Source organism: Caretta caretta, chromosome 2, assembly GCF_965140235.1.
Source record: "Caretta caretta isolate rCarCar2 chromosome 2, rCarCar1.hap1, whole genome shotgun sequence".
NCBI classification, from domain to species: domain Eukaryota; kingdom Metazoa; phylum Chordata; order Testudines; family Cheloniidae; genus Caretta; species Caretta caretta.
In genome coordinates, this window is record NC_134207.1 from 145,185,116 (window position 1) to 145,210,041 (window position 24,926).

Sequence of the window (24,926 nt, forward strand, 5' to 3'; positions counted from 1 at the left end):
ACTCTGGGGCTGGATCAAATCCCCAGGAACTTCCCCTGGCTGCAGGAAACTCCATGGTTGTGCTGGGCTCTGAAGGCAACATTCCTGCCAGCAGCAACACAGAAGTAAGGGTGGCAATCCTGCGACTCCCCACCCCCATCCACACACATGCAATAGCTTTGCAACACCCTACACTCCCCTTTTGGGTCATGACCCCCACATTTACAACCCCATGAAATTTCAGATGTAAACATCTGAAACTGAAATTGACTTTTAAAAATCTTATGACTGAATTGACCAAAATGAATTGGTAGGGCCCCACAAATAATGCAAAGACAGGGAATCCATTGGAAGTGAGCTGTTAGCAGTGGGGGGCACAGTAATGGCAGTGAGCCAACTAGTTGGGTAGGAGGCGAATGGCAGGAGCTGCAAGGAAGACCGTGCAAGCCTAAAATGGCAGTGTCCACTTTGTATACCAAAAGTCTAATGTAAAATAAAATATGAATATTGTTGAAATACCTGTATTGTTATCTCTGATAAATATGAATAAAAGATTGGTCCTGACCTTGTTTTACAAATAAACAGCTTGGGTTCTTGGCTATTGTAATGCATCAAACATGGCTGTTAATTTAACACTGTAGTTTGGTGGTAGAGGGTTTATGTGAATTCTGGAATTAAGCATATTTTTGTAAATTGATTTTTTTTAAAGAAAAATGAGATTTCTAAAATCTTATTTTAAAACCTAAAATTATTTAATTTTACTAACCTCTCAATTTAGATATGGTTTGATATGTAAATATTGTACTAACTTTCTGTTGTATAGATTTATATATGCTGCTTTTCAGCACTACAAATTATTGCAATCCATAGAAATTTTTTTGTTGACTAAGTTCTTTAAAATTTAACAGTGTTTTGTATACCTAAGAAAGTGTATTTGAAACAGTAGTATTCTAGTAGTTGAAATAAATTAGTTTACGGGGTTTATTTTAGGGGCAGGGTTGTATTGTGGATGCACATCCCCATCCAGGATATTGTATTGCGTGATATGTGTCTTTCTGGTACAACACTAACTGTTGTGCTGGCCGTGCTTCTCATTCTGTTGATTTTAATGCTAGAATTCCTGGTCCAGAGAGGGATAGTGGCCAAGATAGGTTGCCTGCATTCAGATACTATGGTAATGGACACATTCAATAGAGGCGTGAGGAAATTAAGCTCTGTGTTTAAATGTTGTGTGTCCTGTTTTAATGCCTAATTTAATATAGCTAGAATGTCTGTAATGAAGTTTTCCCTGAGGTTTCAAGTAAGCGTCACCTGTAACAGGGTGCTTTGTACAAGGGATAATGGGAGTCTTGCTGGTCCCTGAATTGTTTAGACAAATGCTTTTCTTTTAGATTGCAGTTAAGGATTGCAACCCGTGGTGTAGAACAACTGGCGGAAGGAGGTAGGATGGTCTATTCTACATGTTCTTTGAATCCTGTTGAAAATGAAGCTGTGATTGCATCCCTGCTGGAAAAAAGTGAAGGTGAGAAAATGAGATATCTTGGCTGAATATTTACTGAACAATACATTAAAATCCTACTGATTCACAGTAACGGGAGATATGCAGATTAGAATGCCAGGGATGAGTGCAGTATAGATGAGAAACTCCCAGTGTGTGAATGGGAGGGAAGCTGCCTAATTTTCTCCTCTTACATCAACAGTTGTAATAAAAGTTCTCTAGACCAAATAAGGTCTCCTGCAACATCCTATCAGCACCAATAGCGTAGCTGGGGGCGCCCCGCTCCCCCACCGAGCAGAAGTGGCGCCGTTTTAATTCTTTGGCGCCTTTTAAATTTTTACTCACCCGGCGGCACTCTGGGTTTTCAGTAGCACTTCGGCATCGGGTCCTTCACTCGCTTTGGTCTTCGGCGGTATTGTGGTGGCAGGGGGGTCCTTCAGCGCCAAAGACTGGAGCAAGTGAAGGACCCGACGCCGAAGGGCTGCTGAAGACCCGGAGCGCCGCCGGGTAAGTACTAGCGGGTGGCGCCTTTTTTTTTAATCTCCGCTCCCCCTGTTTTTTCCACCTGGCTACGCCACTGATCAGCACTGGTAGATTTTATAGCTGTAACTGTTGGATCTTAAACAGTTCTGTAAATGATGTACCAAAGACTCATTTAGACTCAGCTGTGTTGCCTTGGTAGCATCAACAGGAGTAAAAAGTAGTTAAACCTTTATTTTTGTCACTGTAGCAAGCACATATGGAGCACAACCGTTAAGTAAGAATGTGCCATTTTATGGGGGGAGGATCAGATGCAGCAGTATTTGGTAGTAAGTAGCCTAGGCCTGTTTGAGGGATGTTACCAAATATCAGGGAATGACACTAGCTCATGGGCAACTGTGTTCTAGTGCCTTCCGCCTGGGGACTGAGAGTTATGAGGCCTGGGTTCTGTTCTTGAGTCTGCTGACATCCTTTGTGTCCTTGACTAAATCACTTAACATCTTTAGTTTTTATCCCACATCAGTTTCATGCCATCTGTAAGGTATTTCTAGACTTTCACATGAAGATTTTTATAAGCTATATTATTATCCACACTAGACCCACCCCAAGCAAACATTTCTTTTCTGACTGAATCAGCAAACTGCACACTTACAAATTATTTCCAGTGGTTTTGAATGTCTGTCTTTACTGAAGCTCAAATCAAGGAGTTTTACTGTACATGGAGTCCTTCTAATATTTGTGACTAACTTCCAATTGAGACAGCTTTGAAAAATGACATCCCATGCCAATTTGGTGGGTTTACAATTATGTTTTTCTATTTTAAGATTTTCACCTTTTTATTATTGGGTGGAATACCTGTGCAAATAAAAGACGTGACCGCTTGGTTGACAAAGGGGAGTGAATTGACAAAATACTATAAAATGCATAAAGCAAGTAAACTGAAAATCAGTAAAGAAAAAGACCTTTCTCTGTTCTTTCATTTATAGCAATTCTGAGTTACAGAAATTTATTAATAATAAAAAAAAAACCAGTAGTGTGTGGCTTTTTTTTTTAAATGGGTGATGATTCAAGTACACTTAAAAGAATCATAGAAAATGTAATTTTGTTCATGTTCAGAGCATCTTGAAGCATTTTACCAAGTAATGAGTTAAATACTAGAAATAGTGTTTTGCTGAGGGACTGTTAGATTGAAAGTCTGATGCCTCATAACCTATCAGGGTTGGAAATGGGCATTTTATCGAATTATAAAGTCATTTTCGACAGCCAGTGTTGTGTAGCATTGTCTTTTTATCCTTTACTTTTATCTGTTGTCAAACTTCTTTAAAATTCTTATTGGATTTTTAAAAATCTGTTCATAATGATGTGTAATTTCGTATCTTCTTTGTTACCTTGAAGTACAAAATGTATTTCAAAATAAATCTCTCTATCTTACCCAACATGGTGTATAATTTTATAGAAAATCATGTTTTGAAAGGTTACATAGAAGTACACCTCTAAACAATTTCCCTGAAGTTTATATTTTCAAAAATACTTATTTGCTTTTGCGTATTTGGCTTTCTAGGTGCCTTAGAACTTGCTGATGTCTTTTCTGAGTTGCCAGGCTTGAAGTGGATGCGAGGGATTACACAGTGGAAGGTACTCAGAAGATATTTCTGTAAAGATATATACCATAGTCCCAGACTTGATGCATGCTTTGTTATCTGCACAATTTAGGGCTCTCAGCCCCCACCCTCTCTTTTTGGGTACTTAGGAAGTAAGGGACACAACTTTAGCCCTCCAGGTGTAAAGGTGGGCTCCAGGCTCTACTCCTCCTTGGACTCAGGGCGAACACCCATCCCCAGTGGACTCAGGGCTCTGCAGGGCCTTTTAGCAGGGAAAGAGTCTTACACAGTAATATCCTTAATCTCTATTTGTTAACAATTACCAAAACAGAATACACACACTAAGCATTACAGTGCTCACCACACCCAATAAGGCAGATGAACTTTTCTCGATTGCCAGTCAAGATTAGATCGTCCGGGGCTCTAGTTTCTGCATGGTGTGGTCAGCAGATTGTTGAGGTCTGACAGCTCTGAACTTGGGCTGTGTCCTGGAGTTAGGTTCCAAAGAACTTCCCTTTGGACCCCAGTGTATATAGTTAAAACTACCTAGCTATACCTTAACCAATAATTTTAAACTAAAGTACTACAAAACAGTGTTTTTCACCAATCCTAGCCCATAATGAAACAATTCTTTAACCAATCCTAGCACATTACAAAATAATTCTTGAACCAATTAGACCCCACCACCTTAGTTCATTTAAAACTTGTGAATTTAGTTATTCAACAGACAGAAACAGTTAAAGAATCGGACAGAGACCATACAGATAAACAGTAGAGAAGTAGGGACCATAAAGGACAAACAATAGAGAAGTATAGATTTCACAATCACAGCTGTTGATAAGTGGTTCCTTGCCAAACAGAATATCAAACAAAGTTTTCTTTGAACATCTTATACTCTGTTTCTTTATCTGGAGATGGTGAGTACTATTAGGACAGGAGTGCCTGCCTAACAGCCCGGTATTACATTGTTTTGATGCAATTTAGATGGAACGGGAGAATGTGACTGAGTCTTAGCTCATATCTGCTGTTTCTCACTCTTGCTGCTGCTTTTACTGCAGAAAAAGGCCTCAGACCTTACAGCTTTGGGTAACTCAAAGAGCTCTAAAATTGAGGTATTAGCCTAAGCTAATAAAACTGGAAGAAGTTAAATGATATCAATAAATATGACACCAAGGTTTTTAATCCTCCCCAGCTAGAGTACACTCTACACATTTTTGAGGCTCCACTAATACAGTCTCCCGGGGGGAGAAAAAATCGCTGTCATGTTTCTTAATTTACTTCACCATTTCAGGCAATTCTATCTCCCATTTTGTTGATAATGCTGTCAGATCCACTTTAAATTGTCTCTTACCTTTAGGCATGAAAAGTTATAATCTGTCAAAAGAGGAAGCCACCTGGCTTCTTTCCCATCCCTTTTTATCCAGCCAGTTATCTATCCCTGAGGTTCTGTAGCTGAACTGGATGCTTCGGAAAAAGGGTCAAGAAGTGGACAGGTCCTTCAGACTTATTGAAATACAGGGAGTCCTCGATTTTCGACTTATGATGTTTCTGAATTGACACCCTGATTCGACTTCAAATTTACGACGCTCAGTCCTGCAATGGAGTGGATTGCGGTTTCGATGTTTCGACTTACAACGCAATCTTCAGGAACCAATTGTATCATAAGTCCGAGGATTGCCTGTATTCTTTCAGCAGAAACCAACCTTAGAAGGTTGCTTTAAGTTTCCTACTCCTTCTGACACTGAAGGCTGAACCTTAAAATGTGTACCCATGTTGTAAATGCAAAATGGGTAATGGCATATGCAATTTGGAATCTTGTGTTTTGCATTTACAATTTAAGTACACACTTTTCGAAGCTTCACCATGAAATAGAATCTGTCTGCAGAGTCATTAGCAAAATAGACCTGCCTGCAAGTAGAGGTGAAGCTAAAAGAAAGGAAAACAGAGGTAACTTAGGATGCCAAACTTATAAAACAAATCTTGCTTCAGAGGATCCTGGCAGATTAAATGTATTTACAGATAGAATGGTGGTTGGGGAGCGTGATTCCAGTTGTTTTAGGCTGCATCTCCAGCTTGACCATAAATGGAAAGGGGTTCAAGTAGCATCCATAGTTGTACGCAAATAGCAAAGCACAAAGTGAAAAGATTTTGCTTTCCCTTGACTGGGATTCATACTTTACTTTTTAAATAAGCAAAAAGATAGGGTTTACACACACACTGCTGCAGTCAGACACAAAATATCCAGAAAGAATGTTAACTGATGTACTGCATTCCTGTGAATGTTTATGCTAAAAGTTGATCTCGGGATAGAAATCTTCTCCATAACATTAAGATGTATATTCAAAATAATGCATAAATACTATGTAGAGAAATACTGGCAGATTTACTTGTCCTGAACCTATGTCATCTACTTGAGAATGTACATTAAGCCTTATTTTAGTGCATTTGTGGATGGTGAAAACAGCAGTAAAGATTAAGTGCAAGACTCATTTTAAATTCCTGGTTTTCACTGCACGTAATTTTCTCAAATAAATCTTTACTACTGAAACTTTTAATGCTCAGGTCTGTCCAAAGGTGTAACTAGCTTCCTTTAAAACTACAATCTTTATGGCAGCTTTTAAGTTAGCTGATCATTATGTAGGGGGAGGAAAACATATCTTATTCAAAGATGCCCATTACAATTCCAACACACCAATATGGATGGAACTCTCTCAGGTCAAAATTGTGAGGTTCAGCAGAGGTCACCTTATGCTTTTTCTGCTGAGGTGTGTAGGCTTTCCTTGGTATTTCCATGGCTGTTTCCTTTCTGACTGTATGTCAGAACATCCTGCTGAAGGAGACCTGATAATGTCCATGGGATGTGTACCAGAGAATGAGAAACTGTTGTGATGTATGTTTTCATAGATTTTAAGGCTAGAATGGACCAATAGATCAAACCAGTCTGACTATCTGTATAACACTTACCATAGAATTTCACCAAATTACCCCAGCATTGAGTCCAGTAATTTGTATAAAGTACATCTTCAAGAAAAGCAGGTTTTGAACAAGGCTAATTAAAAAATGGCTGAATTTTAGAAGTTGAAACTTCATGTGCTAGTCTTGACAATTCGTAAAATATTAGTGACTGAAATTTAGTACAAAACCCCTTCATTATTGAATTGTATGTGATGACAGAGTAACATAAAACTGTAAATATTGTGTGAGCAGTTGTGGTTTCATGCTGTTGTTTCATTGGAGTTCCACAACTATGTAGTTTTGATATTATCCAAATGTGAGAGTATGCAGTTAATTCAGCAGAATAGAGCTACTCCTTTTTTGTCTTAAATAGGATGACCTGGTGTCCCGATTTTATAGGGACAGTCCTGATTTTTGGTTCTTTTTTTTTATATAGGCTCCTATTGCCCCCCACCCCCTGTCCTAATTTTTCACACTTGTTGTCTGGTCACCCTTCTTAAACATATATTAATGTGATAAGAAAGATTAAATTAATCGTACAAGTCAGGAAAATGTTACCATTCTTACAGAAATGTTGACTTGATATCCTTGCCCATTTGTAATGATTGTTTTTTCTTGGTAAATGTATCCCATACAAATATACTCAGACTAATATTACCAAGTTAAGGTTCCTACAGGAATTTTGAATTTCCCGCCTTTTTTGGTGTGGTTAGTTTTTCAACCTGCATTATTTCTTTATGTTCCATCTATATTTGTTAACAAGTAAATTAACCTCAAATTTTATTCCTAAATGGACAACTGGCACTATTAATCTTGATACAGCAGATTTTAGTTGTTACACAGGGTTGCCAACTTTCTAATTCCAGAAAACCGAACACCACTGCCCCGCCTCTGCTCACTCCATTCCCCCCTCCCTCTGTCACTTGATCTTCCCCACCCTCTCTTGCTCATTTTCACTGCAAGGCCAAACAGGCATATTTATTGTTTTGACCCATGTATTCAGGGTTTATTTGTTACATGACGCTAGAGCTGGCAGCCAAATAGTCATAAAGGGTAATTTTTTAAAAAAATGAAATTTCACAAAGGTTTTCATGATTCTTTCCCTCCCCTCTTTCCATTTTTCGTAACTAGCTCTGTTTTTTGTTCACTAAAGTTATTTTAATTTTATGTATGGAATTAGGACCACACATTATCACAGCTACAATGGGTCCATTAAAGACCCACTCCTGAAGCCCAAATACAAATCCATAGAGCACAACCACAGAAATGCACACCTGTCCAGATACCTATATAAATAAATCTGTAGAAACTGATACCCACATCTACATGCAGATACACACTTGTGTTCATGTGTACACATCTAGCATGCACTAACACATATACTTCCACATTATTTAATATTACAATTGTTTAGTGCCTAGAGACCCCAACTAAGATCAGGGCTCCAGGGTGGTAGGTGCTGGACATACACATAAAAAGAGAGAATCTGCAACAAAGAGTTCATAAAGTAACTAGACAAAGGTGGGGAGAAACATATGATACATTGGCTCTTCTGCAATTACTAGTCAACAACAACTAGTCAACAACAGGGATTGGTCCTGCTTTGATTAGGGGGTTGGACTAGATGACCTCCTGAGGTCCCTTCCAACTCTGATATTCTATGATTCTGTGATTAACTTTTTTTAAGAAATAATACTTCTTTTTTTTTTAAGAGTTCCCTTCTCTTTTAAAAACTTGGTATGAAATGAATACACATTTTATGTCATCAATTTTTTTTGCACAAGCCAGCAAAAGGAATAAAAGTCAGAGTTAGGCTGCAAATTTTATTCACACAGGTATATACACATGTGGCAATACACACAGCCCCCTATACAAAGACTCACAGTCTCTTACACACATACAGTGCATATGTATTAATAAGACACACACTTGCCTACACAGAGACACTTTTCCATACACTTTTCCAGGGGCTGCCTAAATCACCCAACCGGGAAGGGAGGAAGGTGGGCTGGAGGGGAAAAGATGTGGGTGGGGTGTGGGTGGAGGAGAGAGGATGGGGAGGGAAAGAGGCTAAGGATGAGAGCAGGGTAGGAGTAAGAGGGGGCAGTAAAGGAGAGAGGAGATGTGTTGGGGGTATGTGGGGTGGATGGCGATGCAGGGAGAGGCAGAAGGTTATGGGTGCATGAGGATGTGGGGGGCACAGGGGTGTATAGGGACATAATGGGAGTGGAGCAGTGTATGGACGTGAATGGGATACAGGGCTGTGGGGGGTGAAGGACATGGAGGTGGCAGCTCTGGGAGGTGGAGAGGATGGGTGGGAGAGCGCTGTATGGGATACAGGGCTGGGATGGGTAGGTGTGCGGGGGCAGGACAAGATGGGATGGGGAGGGATGCTGTGAGGGATGCGGAGGTTGGGATGCAATGACGGGGTGATGGGGGTGCAGGGGAGTTGAGACAGGGAAGGATGCAGTGGTGGGGAATGGGGGTGCAGGGGGGTTAGAATGGGGAGGGATGCAGCCGCATTCCCAGCACTCAGACAGGGATACATATACTCCTGGGTGCCGGCAATGGGCAGACAGAGAGACTCATTGCGGTTCGCCACAGGCCCCGCACTGCAGCTCAAGCCCAGCCACACAAGGTGTCCGAGGAGAAGAGGGCCAGGCAGCAGCGGGAGAGGTGCATGCCACGCGATCCCTCAACAGCTGCATGCTGAGCGCTCACGAGTTGCGCTTGCGCTAGCTCCTCCCCTGCCATGACCCAGCCAATAGGAGCTGCGGGCAGGGAAGCACGTGGACCTAAGGCTAGGAGCTGGACATGCTGGCTGCTTCCCAACCCAGGCGCCGCACGGCGCGGAGGCAAGCAGGGAGTCTGCCAGCCCCGCTATGCCGCGTGGCGGCACCACCAACCGAACAGTCAGTGGCCCGGTCAATGGTGCTGACTGGAGCCACCAGGATCCCTTTTTGACCAGGTGTTCCGGTCCAAAACCGGACACTTGGTCACTGTATTGTTACGTGATGCAAAATTGCAGGCTGAAATGACATTGTCCCATTTTCCCATGCAGGTAATGCTAAAAGATGGACAGTGGTTTGAAGCCTGGAAGGACGTGCCTTCTAACAGGCAGACCCAAATTCGGCCCACCATGTTCCCAATAAAAGATGAAGAAAAACTAAAAGCAATGAACCTGGAGCGTTGGTACGTTTTCCCAAAATGATTTAAAGTGGTACGGAATTTTGAGGTTTAGCTTTTATGGTGATGGGAAGACACTTTGCAGTAACTGGCAGTTAAATTTTAGGAATGAATTGTGAGCGAACGCTAAACTTTTAGTGTCTAGGATGGGGTTCATTATAAGCATTGGTAACTGGATACTATGATTAGAACCCTAAAAATACATATGGCAGTGAGAAATAATTATAGGTTGATTTCAAGGAAGATTGTACTACTTGATGACAACATAAGGACAAATTCTGGCTTCATTTACAGTCTGGCAGAATTACTACAAGTGTGTAAATGGCATGAAAAGTGCTATGTAACAGCTAGGTGGTATTGTTAGATCTCTTGATTAAAATAGTAGTGCAGTTAAACAACCAGTTGTGTGCAAATTGGAAAGACTTTCGCAGTGAATAATCGTAAAAAAAAAAAAAAATCAAACATTTAAAATTCTCATTTTATCAATGCTAAAGTTTAGTCAAATATAAAACTAAGGCTATTTTACAACTGATGCAATTCACTATAGGAAGCTAGAATATTTCATTTAGACTCTGTTTCTAACTTGATGATTTCATCTTCCTAATTTAACAGATACATAATTTTCACTAAAGTAAATGTGAGCATGTTTCTTTCATAAAATATTTCATAAAGTATTTCATAAAATCCCAATTGCTGGTATTGACCATGAAGTTCTTTTTTCCCTCTCCAGCATTAGAATATTGCCACATCACCAGAACACTGGAGGTTTCTTTGTGGCTGTATTAATAAAAAAATCTCCAATGCCGTGGAATAAACGCCAATCTAAGGTAATGTTCCTTTTTAAAGAGCAGTGATGACAGCATATATTGTGTTTTGGAAGCTTTCATAAACTATTTAGAGTATTATTGGGAAAACCACAGTTAGCCAAAGTAGTTGTCTTTAAAAATCCGTGAAGTATTTTTTAAATAGTGCAAAAGTTTGATTTTTTTATTTTATGGAAACGTAAAGTATGGATTTATATAAAATATTAACTTTTTCTAGTTGTATATTAAACTCATGTGGTGGCTCTTCCAGTGTGAAACTTATTTGCAAAAACATTCCATGAAAACTCCAGAACTTGATTCAATGCTAGAATGACTTTTCCAAGTATTTATAAATACTTTTCATACTGATAAACACTCTGCTTTACAGGATTATTGTAATGTTTATGTCTGAATTTCTTTTGTCTACTATTGTTAGAAGTAATACCTAAGACTGCAATAACTGAAAGAAATTAAAATTATTTTTCTCTGTTTTGTCAGTTTATTTTGTGTAGTCAGTCAGCTAGCTTGTCAGTTCTCTTTTGTTTGTGTGGGCCTTTCACACAGCAAGAAGGTAAAGGAAAACATTTAGAGGTGGTCAAACTACAGCCTGTGGGCCACATCTGGCCCGTGGGACCCTGCTACCCGGCCCCTGAGCTCCTGGCCCGGGAGGCTCGCCCCCAGCCCCTCCCCCGCTGTTCCTCCTCCGCCGCAGCCTCAGCTCACTGCGCTGCTGGCGCAGTGCTCTGGGCGGCAGGCTCCTGGGACAGCGCAGCTGCAGAGCCTGGCCTGACATGGTGCTCTGAGCTGCGCGGTGGCATGGCTGGCTCCAGCTGCGCGGCTGGGCTGTAACACCGCCAGCCACCGGTGCTCCAGGGAGCCGGGGGGGGGGGGGGGTTGGATAGAGAGCAGGGGAGTTCGGAGGGGTGGTCGGGGGCGGGAGTGTGGATAGGCGTGGGGCAGTCAGAGGGTGGGGAACAGGGGGGTTGAATGGGGGCAGGGGTCCCGGGGGGGCAGTCAGGAATGAGAGGAGGGGTTGGGTGGGGTGGCAGGGGGCAGTCAGGAGCGGGGACTCTGGGGATGGTCAGGGAGTGGTGGATGGGGCAGGAGTCCCGGGGGGGCCATCAGGGAACAGGGCGGGTTGCATGGGGTAGGAGTCCCGGGGGGGGGCCATCAGGGGCAAGAAGCGGGGGGGGGTAGATCGGGGTTGGAGGCTGTGCCACACTTGGCTGTTTGGGGGGAGACAGCCTCCCTTAACTGGCACTCCGTACAATTTTAGAAACCCGATGTGACCCTCAGGCCAAAAAGTTTGCCTGCCCCTGATTTAGAAGAAGGTTTTCAAAAGCACTTAAGGCAGGGATTCTCAAACTGGGGGTCGGGACCCCTCAGGGGGTTGCAAGGTTATTCCGTGGGGGGTTGCCAGCTGTCAGCCTCCACTCCAAACCCTGCTTTGCCTCCAGCATTTATAATGGTGTTAAATATATTTAAGTGTTTTTAATTTATAAGGGGGGGTCACACTCAGGCTTGCTGTGTGAAAGGGGTCACCAGTACATGAGAACCACTGACCTAAGGTATTTAGGGTCCCATAGTCTGTAAATCCCTTTTACAAATAGGAAAATGGGATTGTGAAACCACAGTAAAAAAGAAAGGCAGATAGTGTACTGAAAAATAACTTTTTTTTTTAAACAAGATTTCAAGTTGGTGTCCTTTTAACTTAAAACATTGCGTCTCTTTAGAGGAGAATATTCCTCTTGGGAATCACTTGGACCAATGAGGTGAAGTGACTTGCCCAGCAGGCTAGTGGCAGAGCTAGAAATAATTTCAGTTCAGTGGTTTCTCCACTACGCTGCTATGTGATTCCTCAGTGTTCAGTCCCCCCTTCTGTACATGTTGTTTCAATGGAATGGAGATAATGGTCGTACTTTGAAATGTTTGCAGTGTGTAGTTGCTGACAGAGCTGGTGAGAGAAATTTCATCTATGGTCAAAACCTAAGACAGTTTTATTATATTGTTATTTTATAATTTTCAATGTGTGAGAGAAGACAGGTGTGTCTTCCTCTCTCATTCTGCCTTCCATCTCACCATTCCCCTCAACACGTACCCCTTTCCCCATCAAAATGTCCAGCACCCCTTCCAATCCCATCCCATCCCATTAAGCTATTAGTTGGCACTATAGAAACCATTAACATGTAAAAAGTTGCTCCTTGCTGTCTCATGCCCTGTGCTGCTGCATGCACATATCACAGGCTGAGCAGCAGCAGCTTCAAGGGCTACACACGACCTTGGCTATATAGTCTGAGCTGCATGCTGAGCTGGCCCCTCACTCCTACTACCAGTCTCCAGCTGTGACTTCTGCGTCTGTTTCAGCCAGGCTTTTCCAGCCATCATGCTCCACCCGCACCCAGCCTGCCCCTCCTCCAAACTGTACCACTTCCCCACAGCTTGACCAGCCTCCACACCCCACACAGGGAGTATCTTAACTATTCATTTTCTGGATTTCATGTCTTTAAATTTGTTACCTTCATTCCCACTCCCCAGATCCCCCAACACCATGAGAAAGTAGAGGGGCTCAGCCCCCTGCTGAGGGGTGGGGCTTCCATATATCCCAGTATGCACACCAATGGGGAGAATTGAGGACTGACATCCTTACCTCCCAGTTTCTGCTATTCCTGATATTTTCCAACCACTCCTGTCTTCTCCTTTTCCACTTTCCTTAATTTCTACCCCCTCCGCTTTACCAGAGGTCCCCCCCCCATTCCTCTTCCCATCCTTTAATGGAGACCCAAACCCCTCTTCCCCTATTACCACCTACTCTTGTACCCTTAGTTGCCTCTCCTCTCCCAATAAGCATTCTTGTGGGGAGGAGGGAGGGGAAAATTTCCAGAAAAAGTTTCAGTGCGTTATGTACTCAGATTACATTTCTCAAAACAGACACTTACCCAAATAACTTGACAAATGTCCCAGAATTTGAGCCACTATTAGTATCTCTCACCTCCAAGATGCGTGCCAGATATCAAGGCAATCTGAACAACTGTGTAGATTTTAGAGGACTTAGAAAAGTTGAGGTCTAAATGGATAGCTGGTCTTAACCTTAACTATAGCAGAGTTCTCGCTCAGCTATAATGGGGTGTATAGAGACCAAATACACTACATGTAACTTTGAATGGATGGTAACTTGACCTTTGGGGAGCTACTTTATCCATGATATATACAATTAACTTTTATGTAAATGTTAGTGAGAGCTGAGCATATGTTCATTTTAGGGATAATGTAGGCATTTTGTTATAACAGTTGTATCTAACTTTTTCTTCATAATCTGGAACAGCTTCAGCGCAAGTTATCACAGAGAACAGGAGATGTTTCAGTGAGTGCAGCTGCTACAGAAGATGGCTCTGTAGAAATTGTTGAAGAACCACCAGCTGCTGAGGATGAAGAGACTAAGGAAACTCAACACTTGCTGAATGTAGAAAGTGAGCAAAGCAAGAAAGATGGAGTATGTGGGTAAGAGACTACATTTAAGCATCTGTCCTGTCCTTGTTTCCTGAGTGTCTAACAGAAGAGTTCCATGGTCTGTGGAGAACTTCAGTTCTGTTCAGTTCTTAAATTGTATGTCTAATTTTAAAAAGTGGACCTAATAGAATACACATTGCACTTTCCATAACATGATCATTTGCTTTAATTTTGCCTTTTTCCTTGCCCCGTGCTTAGATTGGTGCTAAAGTCATTTAAAGAGCTTACAAACACATTGCTGTACAAGACTCAGTGGAGGATACAGTTCCAGTCTTGATTATCTTACTGTGTGAATACTCAAAGAACTGGTCTAAACAACTGGGCAGCCCAGAGGGAAGGGTGCTGGCTTAGAATGCCTTTTTAATAGTGGAATGATGGTGGCTTTTTGCAGTTATGTCTTGGTATTTGTCAGCTTTTTAAGAAATGAGTTTAAAAGAGGAACTTTAATGAAGAGAGTAGGTCTGTGGTACACTGGGATAGGAATGGAGTTCTTCGAGTAATTGCTCATGTCTATTCCACAATAGGTGTGCGTGCTCACCACGTGCACTGGTGCCAGAAGCTTTTCCCCTAGCAGTACCCATAGTGGGGAGGGCCCCAGCGACCCCTGGAGTGGTGCCTCCATGCATGGTATAAGGGGAGCTGCGCGCTCCCCCCATCCTCAGTTCCTTCTTGCTGCCAGTAAAGGTGCGTCGGACCTACTCTGCTCCAGCTTTGCTGTAGCTCATCCGCAGAACTGCTTGTTCGTTCAGTGCTAGTACCTGTAGTTAGTTAGCAGTTTAGTTAGTTCAGTTAGTTAGAGCGCCCGGGCTGGGACATGCCCCACGCCCTGGGTTTTGAGTTGTGCGACACTTGTAGGCGATCTGTGCCAAGGAGTGACCCACCCTCGGACTGTCTCTGCTGTTTGGGAGAAACCCATATCAGCGATCTTTGCAAAATTTGCAAGTTGTTTAAGCCCTGGACCAAGAGAGAAAGGGACATTAGGCTCCGGGCTATTCTGATGGGGTCGGCGCTGACCCCAACTCCGGCGTGCCACTCCACTCCGAGTTGGCACCGGGCACCGCGGTGTCAGTGCACTGCGACCTTCTGGCACCATCGATCAGTCGGCACCGCTCCCCATCCATGGGGCACGCCAAGAAGACTAGAAAGACGCCTTCTTCGCAGTGGCACCAAAGTAGACCAAGGACAGAGGCTAGACCCATGTCGGGCAGTCCTCGATCCCCACCGGCCTCTAGGCCTCCGACTCAAGTCGAGCAGAGTAGCCCAGCCCATTCGGAGCAGACCTCCCTGGATGTCCAGATGCCCTCCACGCCAGAGACCCTCCAGGCGGTCCGGGACGTTATGTCCATGCCAGTACTAGGAGCACCACCTATGTCGGCTCCGTACTCCAGAGTAAGCCACCACTGGGATCTCCACAGTCGGTCCCAGCTTGGTACCGGTCTCTGTCGAGGGTACGTTCCCTACGCCATTCACCACCCAGCAACCGTTCAGGGCAAAGTCCACATGCAGTGGCACCGAGCGGGGGCTCGTTCGGTGGCCAGAACCTCAGAAGCACCATCAGCCTCCCTCTCCAGACCTCCAAGGAAAGAGTCAATGGGACGTACATCCTCGGCACCGTGCCCGGAGACTGACCAGGTGGTGGACCCTCTGGTGCCTGCAGACACCCGGAGTACCGCACCAGCCTCCTCGTCCTCCTTGGATGAGGCGATTATGGCCCCGCCCGCCTCCGTCCTGCAGGAGGATTTTAGGGCTCACCAAGAACTCTTAAGAAGGGTGGCATCAAGCCTTCACCGCCAGGCAGAGGAGATGAAGGAGTCCTCGGACTCCCTCTTCGGCACCGGGCAGGGTAGCCTTGCCTCTCCATGAAGGGGTGGCAAAAATTTCAAATGCCCTGTGGCAAACACCGGCCTCATTGGCCCTCATCTCCAAGAGGGCAGAACGCAAGTACTTTGTACCCACCAAGGGACACGAGTACTTATACACCCACCCGGCGCCCAACTCCCTGGTGGTTGAGTCGGTCAACCACAGGGCCAGCCAACCCCTACCCCAAAAAATAAAGATTCACAGAGGCTGGACTCTTTTGGAAGAAAAATTTATTCATCCTCAAGTTTTCAGTTACAAGTGGCAAACCACCAGGCTCTCCTGGGCCGGTATGAGTTCAATCTGTGGGGCTCTCTGCCCAAGTTCGAGGACTCCCTCCAGGAATGCGATAGGAAGGAGTTCAAAGCGCTGGTGGAGGAGGGTACAGTGGCTGCCAGGGCGACCCTGCAGGCAGCTTTGGATGAGGCGGACACGGCCGCACAATCCATGGCCCCCGCAGTGTCCATGAGAAGGGCATCGTGGCTCCTGCTCTCTGGGCTGTCCTGCAAGGCGCAGACCTCCATGCAGGATCTCCTATTTGACGGCAAAGCTCTGTTTGCAGAACAAACGGATACAAGGCTGCATGGCATGGAAGACTCGCACACGACCCTCCAGACTCTGGGACTCTACATTCCGGCTCCGGCTAAATCTAAATTCAAGCTGCTGCAGATTCCCGCTCAGGCCACTCACCCGAAATACAAGGCTGCCTATAAGAAGTTGCGGGACTACAAGAGGCACCCTCAGAGGCAGTCTCAGCCTGCCCCCCAACCTGGGCCCTCCAAGGGCAAGCAGGCGGGGAAAAGGCGGTTTTGACAGGACGCTTGGGGGCACCCTGCTGGTTCTCATCAGGGATCCACCCTCTATAAAGCTTCCCTTCTCCAATCGGTTGTGTGCTTTCCTCCCGGAGTGGTTGCAGCTGAACTTGGACCGATGGGTCCTCAATACCATCTCCCCAGGCTGCACCTTCCAATTTACTTCCTCCCTGCCCAACCATCCCCTGCTCCCATCCCTCCTAGGAGACCCCTCGCATGAAGCTCTGCTCGAGCAGGAGGTGGGGCGGCTCCTGGGCCTAGGAGCAGTAGAAGTAGTGCCCAGGGAGTTCAAAGGCAAGGTGTTCTACTCTTGCTATTTCCTTATCCCGAAGGCTAGAGGGGGACTCAGGCCCATCCTGGACCTGCGAGGTTTGAACCAATACATGGTGAAGCTCAAGTTCTGCATGGTGTCCCTGGCCTCCATTATCCCCTTCCTGGATCCCAGGGACTGGTACGCTGCCCTCGACCTGTAGGACGCATACTTCCACATTCATATATTCGAGGGGCACAGACACTTCTTCCATTTTGTGGAGGGGCAGAATCACTACCAATTTACGGTACTCCTGTTTGGCCTGTCCACTGCCTCCAGGGTGTTGACAAAATGTATGTCAGTAGTAGCGGCCTACCTCAGGTGATGGGGTTCCAGATCTTTCCCTATCTGGACGATTGACTGATCAAGTGCAGCTCCGGGTCGCAGGTGAGGGATCATGTGATGCTTCTGTCCACGTGCACTTCTTTGGGCATGTTGGTAAACAACACTAAGTCCACGTTAGTCCCAGTTCAATGCATAGAGTTTATTTGGGCACTCCTGGACACCTTTTCGGCCAGAGCCTCCCTCCCACCGGACAGGTTTGAGACCCTGAAGGGGCTAATCGACACAGTCACAAGGTTCCTGGTGACAACAGCCAGAATGTGCCTCCAGCTCTTGGGGCACGTGTCGGCGTGCACGTACGTGGTCCGTCACGCCAGACTCAGGATGAGGCCCCTCCAGCTCTGGTTGGCCTCGGAGTTCTCCCAGGCCAGGGACAGGATGGACAAAGTCCTCACTGTACCTCACTCGGTGATCGACTCCCTTCGATGGTGCTCCGTCCCAAGCAACATGCTCCAAGGGGTCTTGTTCAGGGACAGGGCCCCGTCGTTGGAACTGGTGTCCGATGCGTTGGACCTGGGTTGGGGGGTCCATGTGGGGAACGTTCAGACCCAAGGTCTGTGGTCTGCTCAGGATCTGACGCTTCACATAAATGTCAAGGAGCTCAGGGCAGTACGGCTGGCGTGCGTGGCCTTCCGCTCGCGCCTGGAGGGCAGGGTGGTCAGGGTCCTCGTGGACAACACGGCCTCTATGTTCTATATCAGCAGGCAAGATGGCGCCTGATCCTCTGCCCTCTGCTGCAAAGCCCTCATGTTGTGAGATTTCTGTATAACCTTTTTCAGGCATAGAAGGCACCATGGAAGAAAGCATAAAAGAGTGAGGAGGAGAAAAGGGTTTCAATAGCGAAGAGATGAGACTGATTATAGATAGGTAAAAAATGAGAGCACCCAACTCTGTATTGTCTATATTAAGGTATCTGTGTTTTATGGAATCATAGATTTTGTTTATACCTTCAAAAACATTGTATGGGTATTTTAAACCCTTCATTTCAATGTGCCAGCTGTGCAAGCAGAGGTTTACATCACATCTAACACACTTCAATGCTTGATTTTCACTCACACTACATCAGTCTCCTATCTGCACTAAGTGCTTCTTACATCAATCTCCTATCGTAGCAGTATGGAAACAGTTGCCTCTTCTGGCTCCTCCAGAGTCCATTATTTCTCCCTTCCCTACTTAGGAGGGCAGTACTACTTTCAAGAGTTGAGCTGTTGCGTTCCTGACCCTCTTCTCTTTACCTTATCTCCCACCTGCCTTCCCATTTGTGTCTGAGAAAACTTCTCAGCGTGCTTCACAATTGCTCCTCAATAAGCCTCTGCTCATCTTCCAGCTGCCATATATTTCCTTTCTGCCATCTCCATCTGTGAGTTTTCAGTGGTTAAAATTGTAGAATAGTATGGAATGCCAGGTAAAGTATGGGAAAATGTCAATGCCTGGTTTTGTACGTTTGTTACTATTTGCAGAACAAGCACTGACTAATGAGTAAATCTGCAGTGTTTAACTAAGTATTTACATGAATTTGCTTCTAGCCCACCACCATCTAAGAAAATGAAGCTGTTTGGATTTAAAGAAGATCCATTTGTGTTCCTCTCTGAAGATGATCCATTGTTTCCACCCATCCAGTAAGGAGAAATTCTGTCCTTTTATTCTGTAATAAAGGTTTCAAAGTAATTCAAGATTAGTTTCACAGGGGACTAGATCTAGTTGTAGTTCTTGGGGGCTAAGAGGGGAAATCTGGATTATTGCTCATACATCAACTTTCCTTAATTTTAAGATGAGGTGAACATACTCAAAACTATAACTCTTCCTTTTAAATGGAAATAGCCAAGTAGGAATGAAAATTGAGTTAAATTTAGAAATATATTCGGAATGCAGGCAAGGCATTCAGCATGGAAATTTTCAACTGAACTTTATTTTTAAAATGTATTTTTTCTCTGAGTTTTCTAAAATGCTTTGATTCTATGAAGTGCCTGGATTAACCTCATGTATTCTGAAGCTGATTTGAGAGTGGCTGATTTGAGAGGGTGTTGTGGGGAATAGGTCAGTCAATAAATTGTCATTTACTCAATCTTGAACTTGGGCAAACAAAACATAAATATTATGACCACAGGAAGTTTTATGCATTGGATCCTTCATTCCCCAAGATGAATTTACTAACTCGAACTCAAGAAGGAAAGAAGAGGCAGCTATACATGGTTTCTAAGGAGCTAAGGAATGTATTGCTGAACAATAGTGAGAGAATGAAGGTATGACTCTTATTTTTAGATTTTTAGCATGGGGCCCACAGGCATTCAGTGTGTGGATACTTGTTTGTCTGTCCCTCCAGAACCTAATGTCTGTCTACAGAAGCTATCTGCTGCTGGGACCTTCACTTAGTCTGAATGGGTGTGTTTTGTTTCCTCTTATCTTATTGTCAAGGAAGTGACTGTCTGAATTTTTGTTACCCAGTCTCCTCCAAGACTGGAAGGAATACTACTTTTACAAGATGGGGGAAGGGAATTCTTTAAAATGGAGATGGTGCCACCCTGCATAATGAAAATAAAATAAGTGGAGAGGACCATACAATAGAATTTGTATAGATACATTTTATTCTTATGACCTGGGATTTGTAACAGTGGAGTAGAACTGGTTGGGAACTTCTCAAACAAAACTTTTTTTGTTGGAAAAATATTGATTCTTTGAAGCTAAAACTACTACTGTGAGTGCTTGTCTATATGTGTTCCACGTCAGGTACACATGTGCTCTATGTGCCGAAGATTGGAACACTTTGATCAGCAGTGTTTGTTGTTCACACCTGCTTCCTGCAAAGCCTAAACCCCTTCTCCCTTGAGGTTTAGGGTTGCCAACCCTCCCAGTTTCACCGGGAGTCTCCCGGATGGGGCTCTATCTCCCGGAGGCTACTGAAGCCAAATGGGGAAATTTTAGGCCTCTGAAAATCCGGCTGGGCTCAGACAGGCTCCCTGCATGCCCTGGTCCTGCACCACTCCCGGAAGCAGCCAGCATGTCCCTGTGGCCCTGGGGGTGGGGGGGGGGGGGTAGAAGATCTCCGCGCGCTGCCCCCACCCCGAGCACCAACTCCACAGCTCCCATTGGCCAGGAACTGCAGCCAGTGGGAGCTCTGGGGGTGGTGCCTGTAGGCATGGTCAGCGCGCAGAGTCCCCAGCCTTCCCTTCCTCCTCCTCCTCCTACCCCCTCCACCCCCCCCGCCCCCACTGCTGCCACAGGGACATGCTGGTCTCTTCAAGGAGTGGCGTGGGGCCAGGGCAGGCAGGGAGCCTGTCTTAGCTCCGCTGCTCCACCTGGCTGAAGCCCACACCCCTCACTCCCTTCGCACCCCAGCCCCCTCCTGGAGCCCGCATCCCAGCACATAGCCCCCTCCAGCACCCAAACTCCCTCCCAGAGCTTTCATGCCCTCCTGCGCCCCAACCCCCTGCCTCAGGCTCAGCCTGGAGCCCCCTCCCACACTCTGAACCCCTTGGCCCCAGTCCAGAGCCTGCACCCCAACCCCCTGCCCAGTGAAAGTGAGTGAGGGTCGGGGAGAGTGAGGAGGGATGAAGTGAGTAGGGCGGGGCCTTGGGAAGGGGCGGGGCAAGAGCGTTTGGGTTTTGTGATTAGACAGTTGGCAACCCTACTTGAGGGGATAAAAGAGGGCAGAGCAACCAACCAACCCTCATTTCCTTTCACTGTCCTTGACTGTTAGTCAGAACCAGTTGATAGTGTCCCATCTTGTCCACTCATATTCGTTTACCTGTAAATAGTTAGTTATTGGTAGTTAGGGTATATTGTAATTGATCTGATAGGTTTTTTAGTTTGTTTGGGGTTTTTTGTTTTGTTTTTTCTCAGTAGGGAAATTTCCTCATGTCTGCTCAAAATTCCGCAGGTTTTAAATTGTGTTTGTCATGTGAGGCTGCTGTGCCCCTTAATGACAGTGCTCTAATTGTCTTTACTGCCTGGCTAATGGACTTGTTAGGATTGTAAGTCGCTTATGAAAAGGTCTGCTAAATTCAAAGAAAACAAGCTAAAACTTCCTCTGATAGAAAAATCAATGTAGCCTAGTTCAGTCCCTGAAGGGAGATAGGATCTTCCCAGTCTGGAACAGTTGTCAGCTAAAAGTGTTCCTGCCATGGCCTGAGCCTCAGAGGGTCACTATTACCTAAGCCTCTTCTGATTGTGAGGATGCCTCACCTTCATCAAGGTTGCCATGATATGAGCCATATAAAGTGGGGATGCAGACTAGCATTAAAGGCAAACTAAAGTAAGTTAAGCCAGTTCCCTCTGCCTGATATCCAACCCCCAGCCACATTTTTTTCATCTATGTGATCAAAGCTCTTGAGCTTCTTGGCCCCTGTAGTCCTATCAACACATCACCGGACACTCTTCAACATCTGCTTCCAGAGACAGGTCGCCTTCGCCTGTCTGTGTTTCAGTATCAGCAGTTGTGTCAGCAGTTTGGAGTCTCTGCTTTTTAGCTCCCTTGGCTTTTTAGTAAGGATGTTACTTAGCATAATGCTATTGATATTATCCTCACATACACATCCCCTTCATTACCAGATAAAGCTGATTCATCACCTTCAGCTTTACCAGGATTATAAATCAAACTTTGGTAAATGGCAACGATACTTGGAATGCCAATTCAGACTGTCTAAGATAAGGGATATAAATTATTGGACATTTTATGTATGTCCTAATCTGAGGGGCTTGCTTTGCCCATAAACAAGATTGTTTTAGAACTGTCACAGTTACAATGGTAGACACCAGCATCACTACCTGCAACTTGTAGAAAGGTGAAAAAATGGCATTGGGTTCCTTCAGCTGAGTTTGAATATTTCCCATTTTTGGTGCTGGAAATAATTCAAAAAAGTTAGTCTATCCAGTAGCCACAACCTCCTTCCTTGTCCCTCTCCTGGGAGGGGTCCCTGAAGAGTCTACTTTAGCAAGGGGTTCAGTTGCTTCTGACTCTAGGGCCTGTCAAGGAAGTCCCCTGTTCAGCATTGGGCGAAAGGCTTCTATGCCCAATATCTTCCGATTCCCAAGAAATTGGGAGGCATGTGTTTGAGATTAGACTTGAGAAATCTAAAATCCTTTATGCATCAATTCAAGTTTCAGATGGTAGACCTCTCTTCCTTTCTGCCCATCCTGGAACCTCCTGTTTGGTTTGCAGCTCTTGATTCACCTAACACATTGGACATACCTGTGTTTTGTAGTGGGCAGTATGCATTACTAATGCAGGGAGCTGCCTTTTGGCTTGCTGATGGCCATGAAGTCCCTGGCTGTAGTTGTAGTGCATTTAAGTTGAAGGAATATCTTGGTTTACCTGTAATCAATGGTTAGTTCAGGTTTCTTCTCCTTGATAGCATTTACTACATGAGAGTAAACAAGGGCCTGTCTCTCTTGACTGTTTAAAAGAATAGAATTTATTAGGGCACTCATAGATTGCACAGTTGCAAAGGTGTTTCTATCTCAGACCAGGTTCAACAACATGTTGGAACTGATCAATCAGCTACAGAACAACCCTCAGACAGAACATGCCTTTTTGCCTGTTGGGTCATATGGTCTCATGCACTCTGGTAAGTCCATTTGTAAGGCTGAGTCTTCAGGAGTGGCTAAAACCCCTTTATTGGCTCAGAGTATGTATGTGAAGCTTCCCTCCGTTGGTGGAAGGATCAGCAACAAGTTTGCAAGGGCATTCCTTTCTCCCCATCACTTCTTGCAAGTTGATTGTCACAGATGCATTTTTAGAGTTATTTTAGAGATCTCTCAATTCAGGATCAATGGTCTCATTGCATTACCTGACATCCTATTAACATTCTGGATCTCTGGTCAATACAGCTTGCATGCAGATTCTTTCTCTCTCATGTTCTACATCAACATACTGAAATTTGATTGACAATACTGCAACAGTGTTTCACGTGAATAAGTAGGGCAGAGCCAGGGAAGCAGTCCTTTTATGGAACTTATGTATTACTTGGCATAACTTAACAATATCTGCTGTTCATCTGGCATCTCTTCACAATTTATTAGTAGACTGTCTAAGCAGGAATTTTTTGATGAACCGCAAAAGGACTGTAAAGGACTCTGTCGTTAAGTCTGTATTTGGTCAATGGGGCATACCTCAAATAGATGTATTCCCACCAACCACAAGAAATGCATGTCTTTCTGCTCAAAGTGGGAACAGAACCTGAGTTTTTTAGAGGATGTGTTTCTGATTCCATGGACTCAGGGTCTCCTTTATGCTTACCCCTGTTCCCTTAATTCCTTGTGTTGAGGAAAATCAAACAAAATGGAGCCCTGGTTATTCTGGTAGCTCCAGTGTGGCACAGACAGCATTGGTTTGCGGAACTCAGGAAACAGTTGCTTCCTCTTCCTCTGTGTGCTGACTTAGTCAGCCAGAACAATAGGGCCACTTTTCACTGACTTGTGGCATCTTTGAGCTCTTTGCATGGAAAGAATCTGGCTGACAGATTTGGAGAAAACTTGTTCTGTTGATGTTCAAAAGGTATTGATTGAAAGTAGGAAAACTTCTATGAGTATTTACACAGCAAAATGGAAACATTTTTCTATTTGGATGACACAAAGCAATCTTTCTCCAATGGACATGATGACTGTTGATAATCTTGTTTACCTTTTTATCTTTGAAAAACTTGAAGTTTTCAGTTAGTTATCTGCGTGTCCATTAGGCTGCTATTTTAGCTTATCCTTCAGTTCAGGATTATCCTGTGTTTTCTTCTCATCTTTCAGTAAAAATATTTTTGAAAGAAGTTGTTAGAATTTTTCAGTTGTGTGGCAGCTTTCTCCTTCATGGGATCTTAAGGCTGTTCTTACAGGGCTCATGGGTCATCCTTTTGAACCGCTGAGCTCCAGTACCTTGCTGCATTTGTCCATGAAGACAACTTTCCTTATGACCATTACATCAGCACTGTGGGTGAGCAAGTTGCAAGCACTTATGGCAGGGCTGCCATACACAATTTTCCCCAAAGACAAGTTGATTCCCAGACTACAACCTAAATTTTCCTAAGGTGCAGTTTGATCGATTTTAAATGACAGTCTATACGTTTATCACTGTTCTTTCCCAAAACCATACTTTCAGTTGGATATTACAGAATCATTTAGGACATCCCTTAGGCTGTTTGTTTCTATTGCTGATAAGGGTCCTTCTGTTTCGAATACTGTGCGACCAATATGGCTACAACAACTGAGGGTCAGGCAGTTTCAACCCAAAGAATTTCTAGATGGGTGTTGGGTTATATAGAGTTACAAGATGGCCAGTTTACAGCTCCCTGGGAACGTTAGGGCCCATTCAATCAGGGCACAGGCAGCCTCTGCAGCCTCATTTAGAGGTGTTCCTATAGTTGATATTTGTAGGGCTTCTACCAGGAGTGATGTACGTACCTTCACAAAACATTACTCTATTGTGGAAGTATCATGTGCACATTCTCAATTTGGCAGGGCTGTATTAAAATTCCTATTTTAATGTACCCTCCACCTTTTAAGATTATACTGCTTGACAGTCACCAGACATGGAACACACATAGAAAAGCATGCAAAGAAGAAAGGAAGTTAATTGTTCAGTAACTGGAGTGCTTTGAGGTGTGTTGTCTT

At 44.4% G+C, this 24,926-nt stretch overlaps 1 protein-coding gene across 2 annotated transcripts in view; it reads left to right on the forward strand.

Moving 5' to 3' along the window:
* The window catches only part of NSUN2 (NOP2/Sun RNA methyltransferase 2), a 45,940-nt gene that overhangs the window by 13,594 nt on the left and 7,420 nt on the right, over positions 1-24,926 (forward strand). For both annotated transcript variants that reach the window (XM_048839524.2, XM_048839525.2), the window contains exons 9-15: positions 1,371-1,501; positions 3,519-3,592; positions 9,575-9,705; positions 10,430-10,526; positions 13,825-14,000; positions 18,857-18,949; positions 19,438-19,573. In XM_048839524.2, the coding sequence (XP_048695481.1) occupies positions 1,371-1,501; positions 3,519-3,592; positions 9,575-9,705; positions 10,430-10,526; positions 13,825-14,000; positions 18,857-18,949; positions 19,438-19,573 (838 nt within the window). The remainder of the gene's footprint in view (positions 1-1,370; positions 1,502-3,518; positions 3,593-9,574; positions 9,706-10,429; positions 10,527-13,824; positions 14,001-18,856; positions 18,950-19,437; positions 19,574-24,926) is intronic.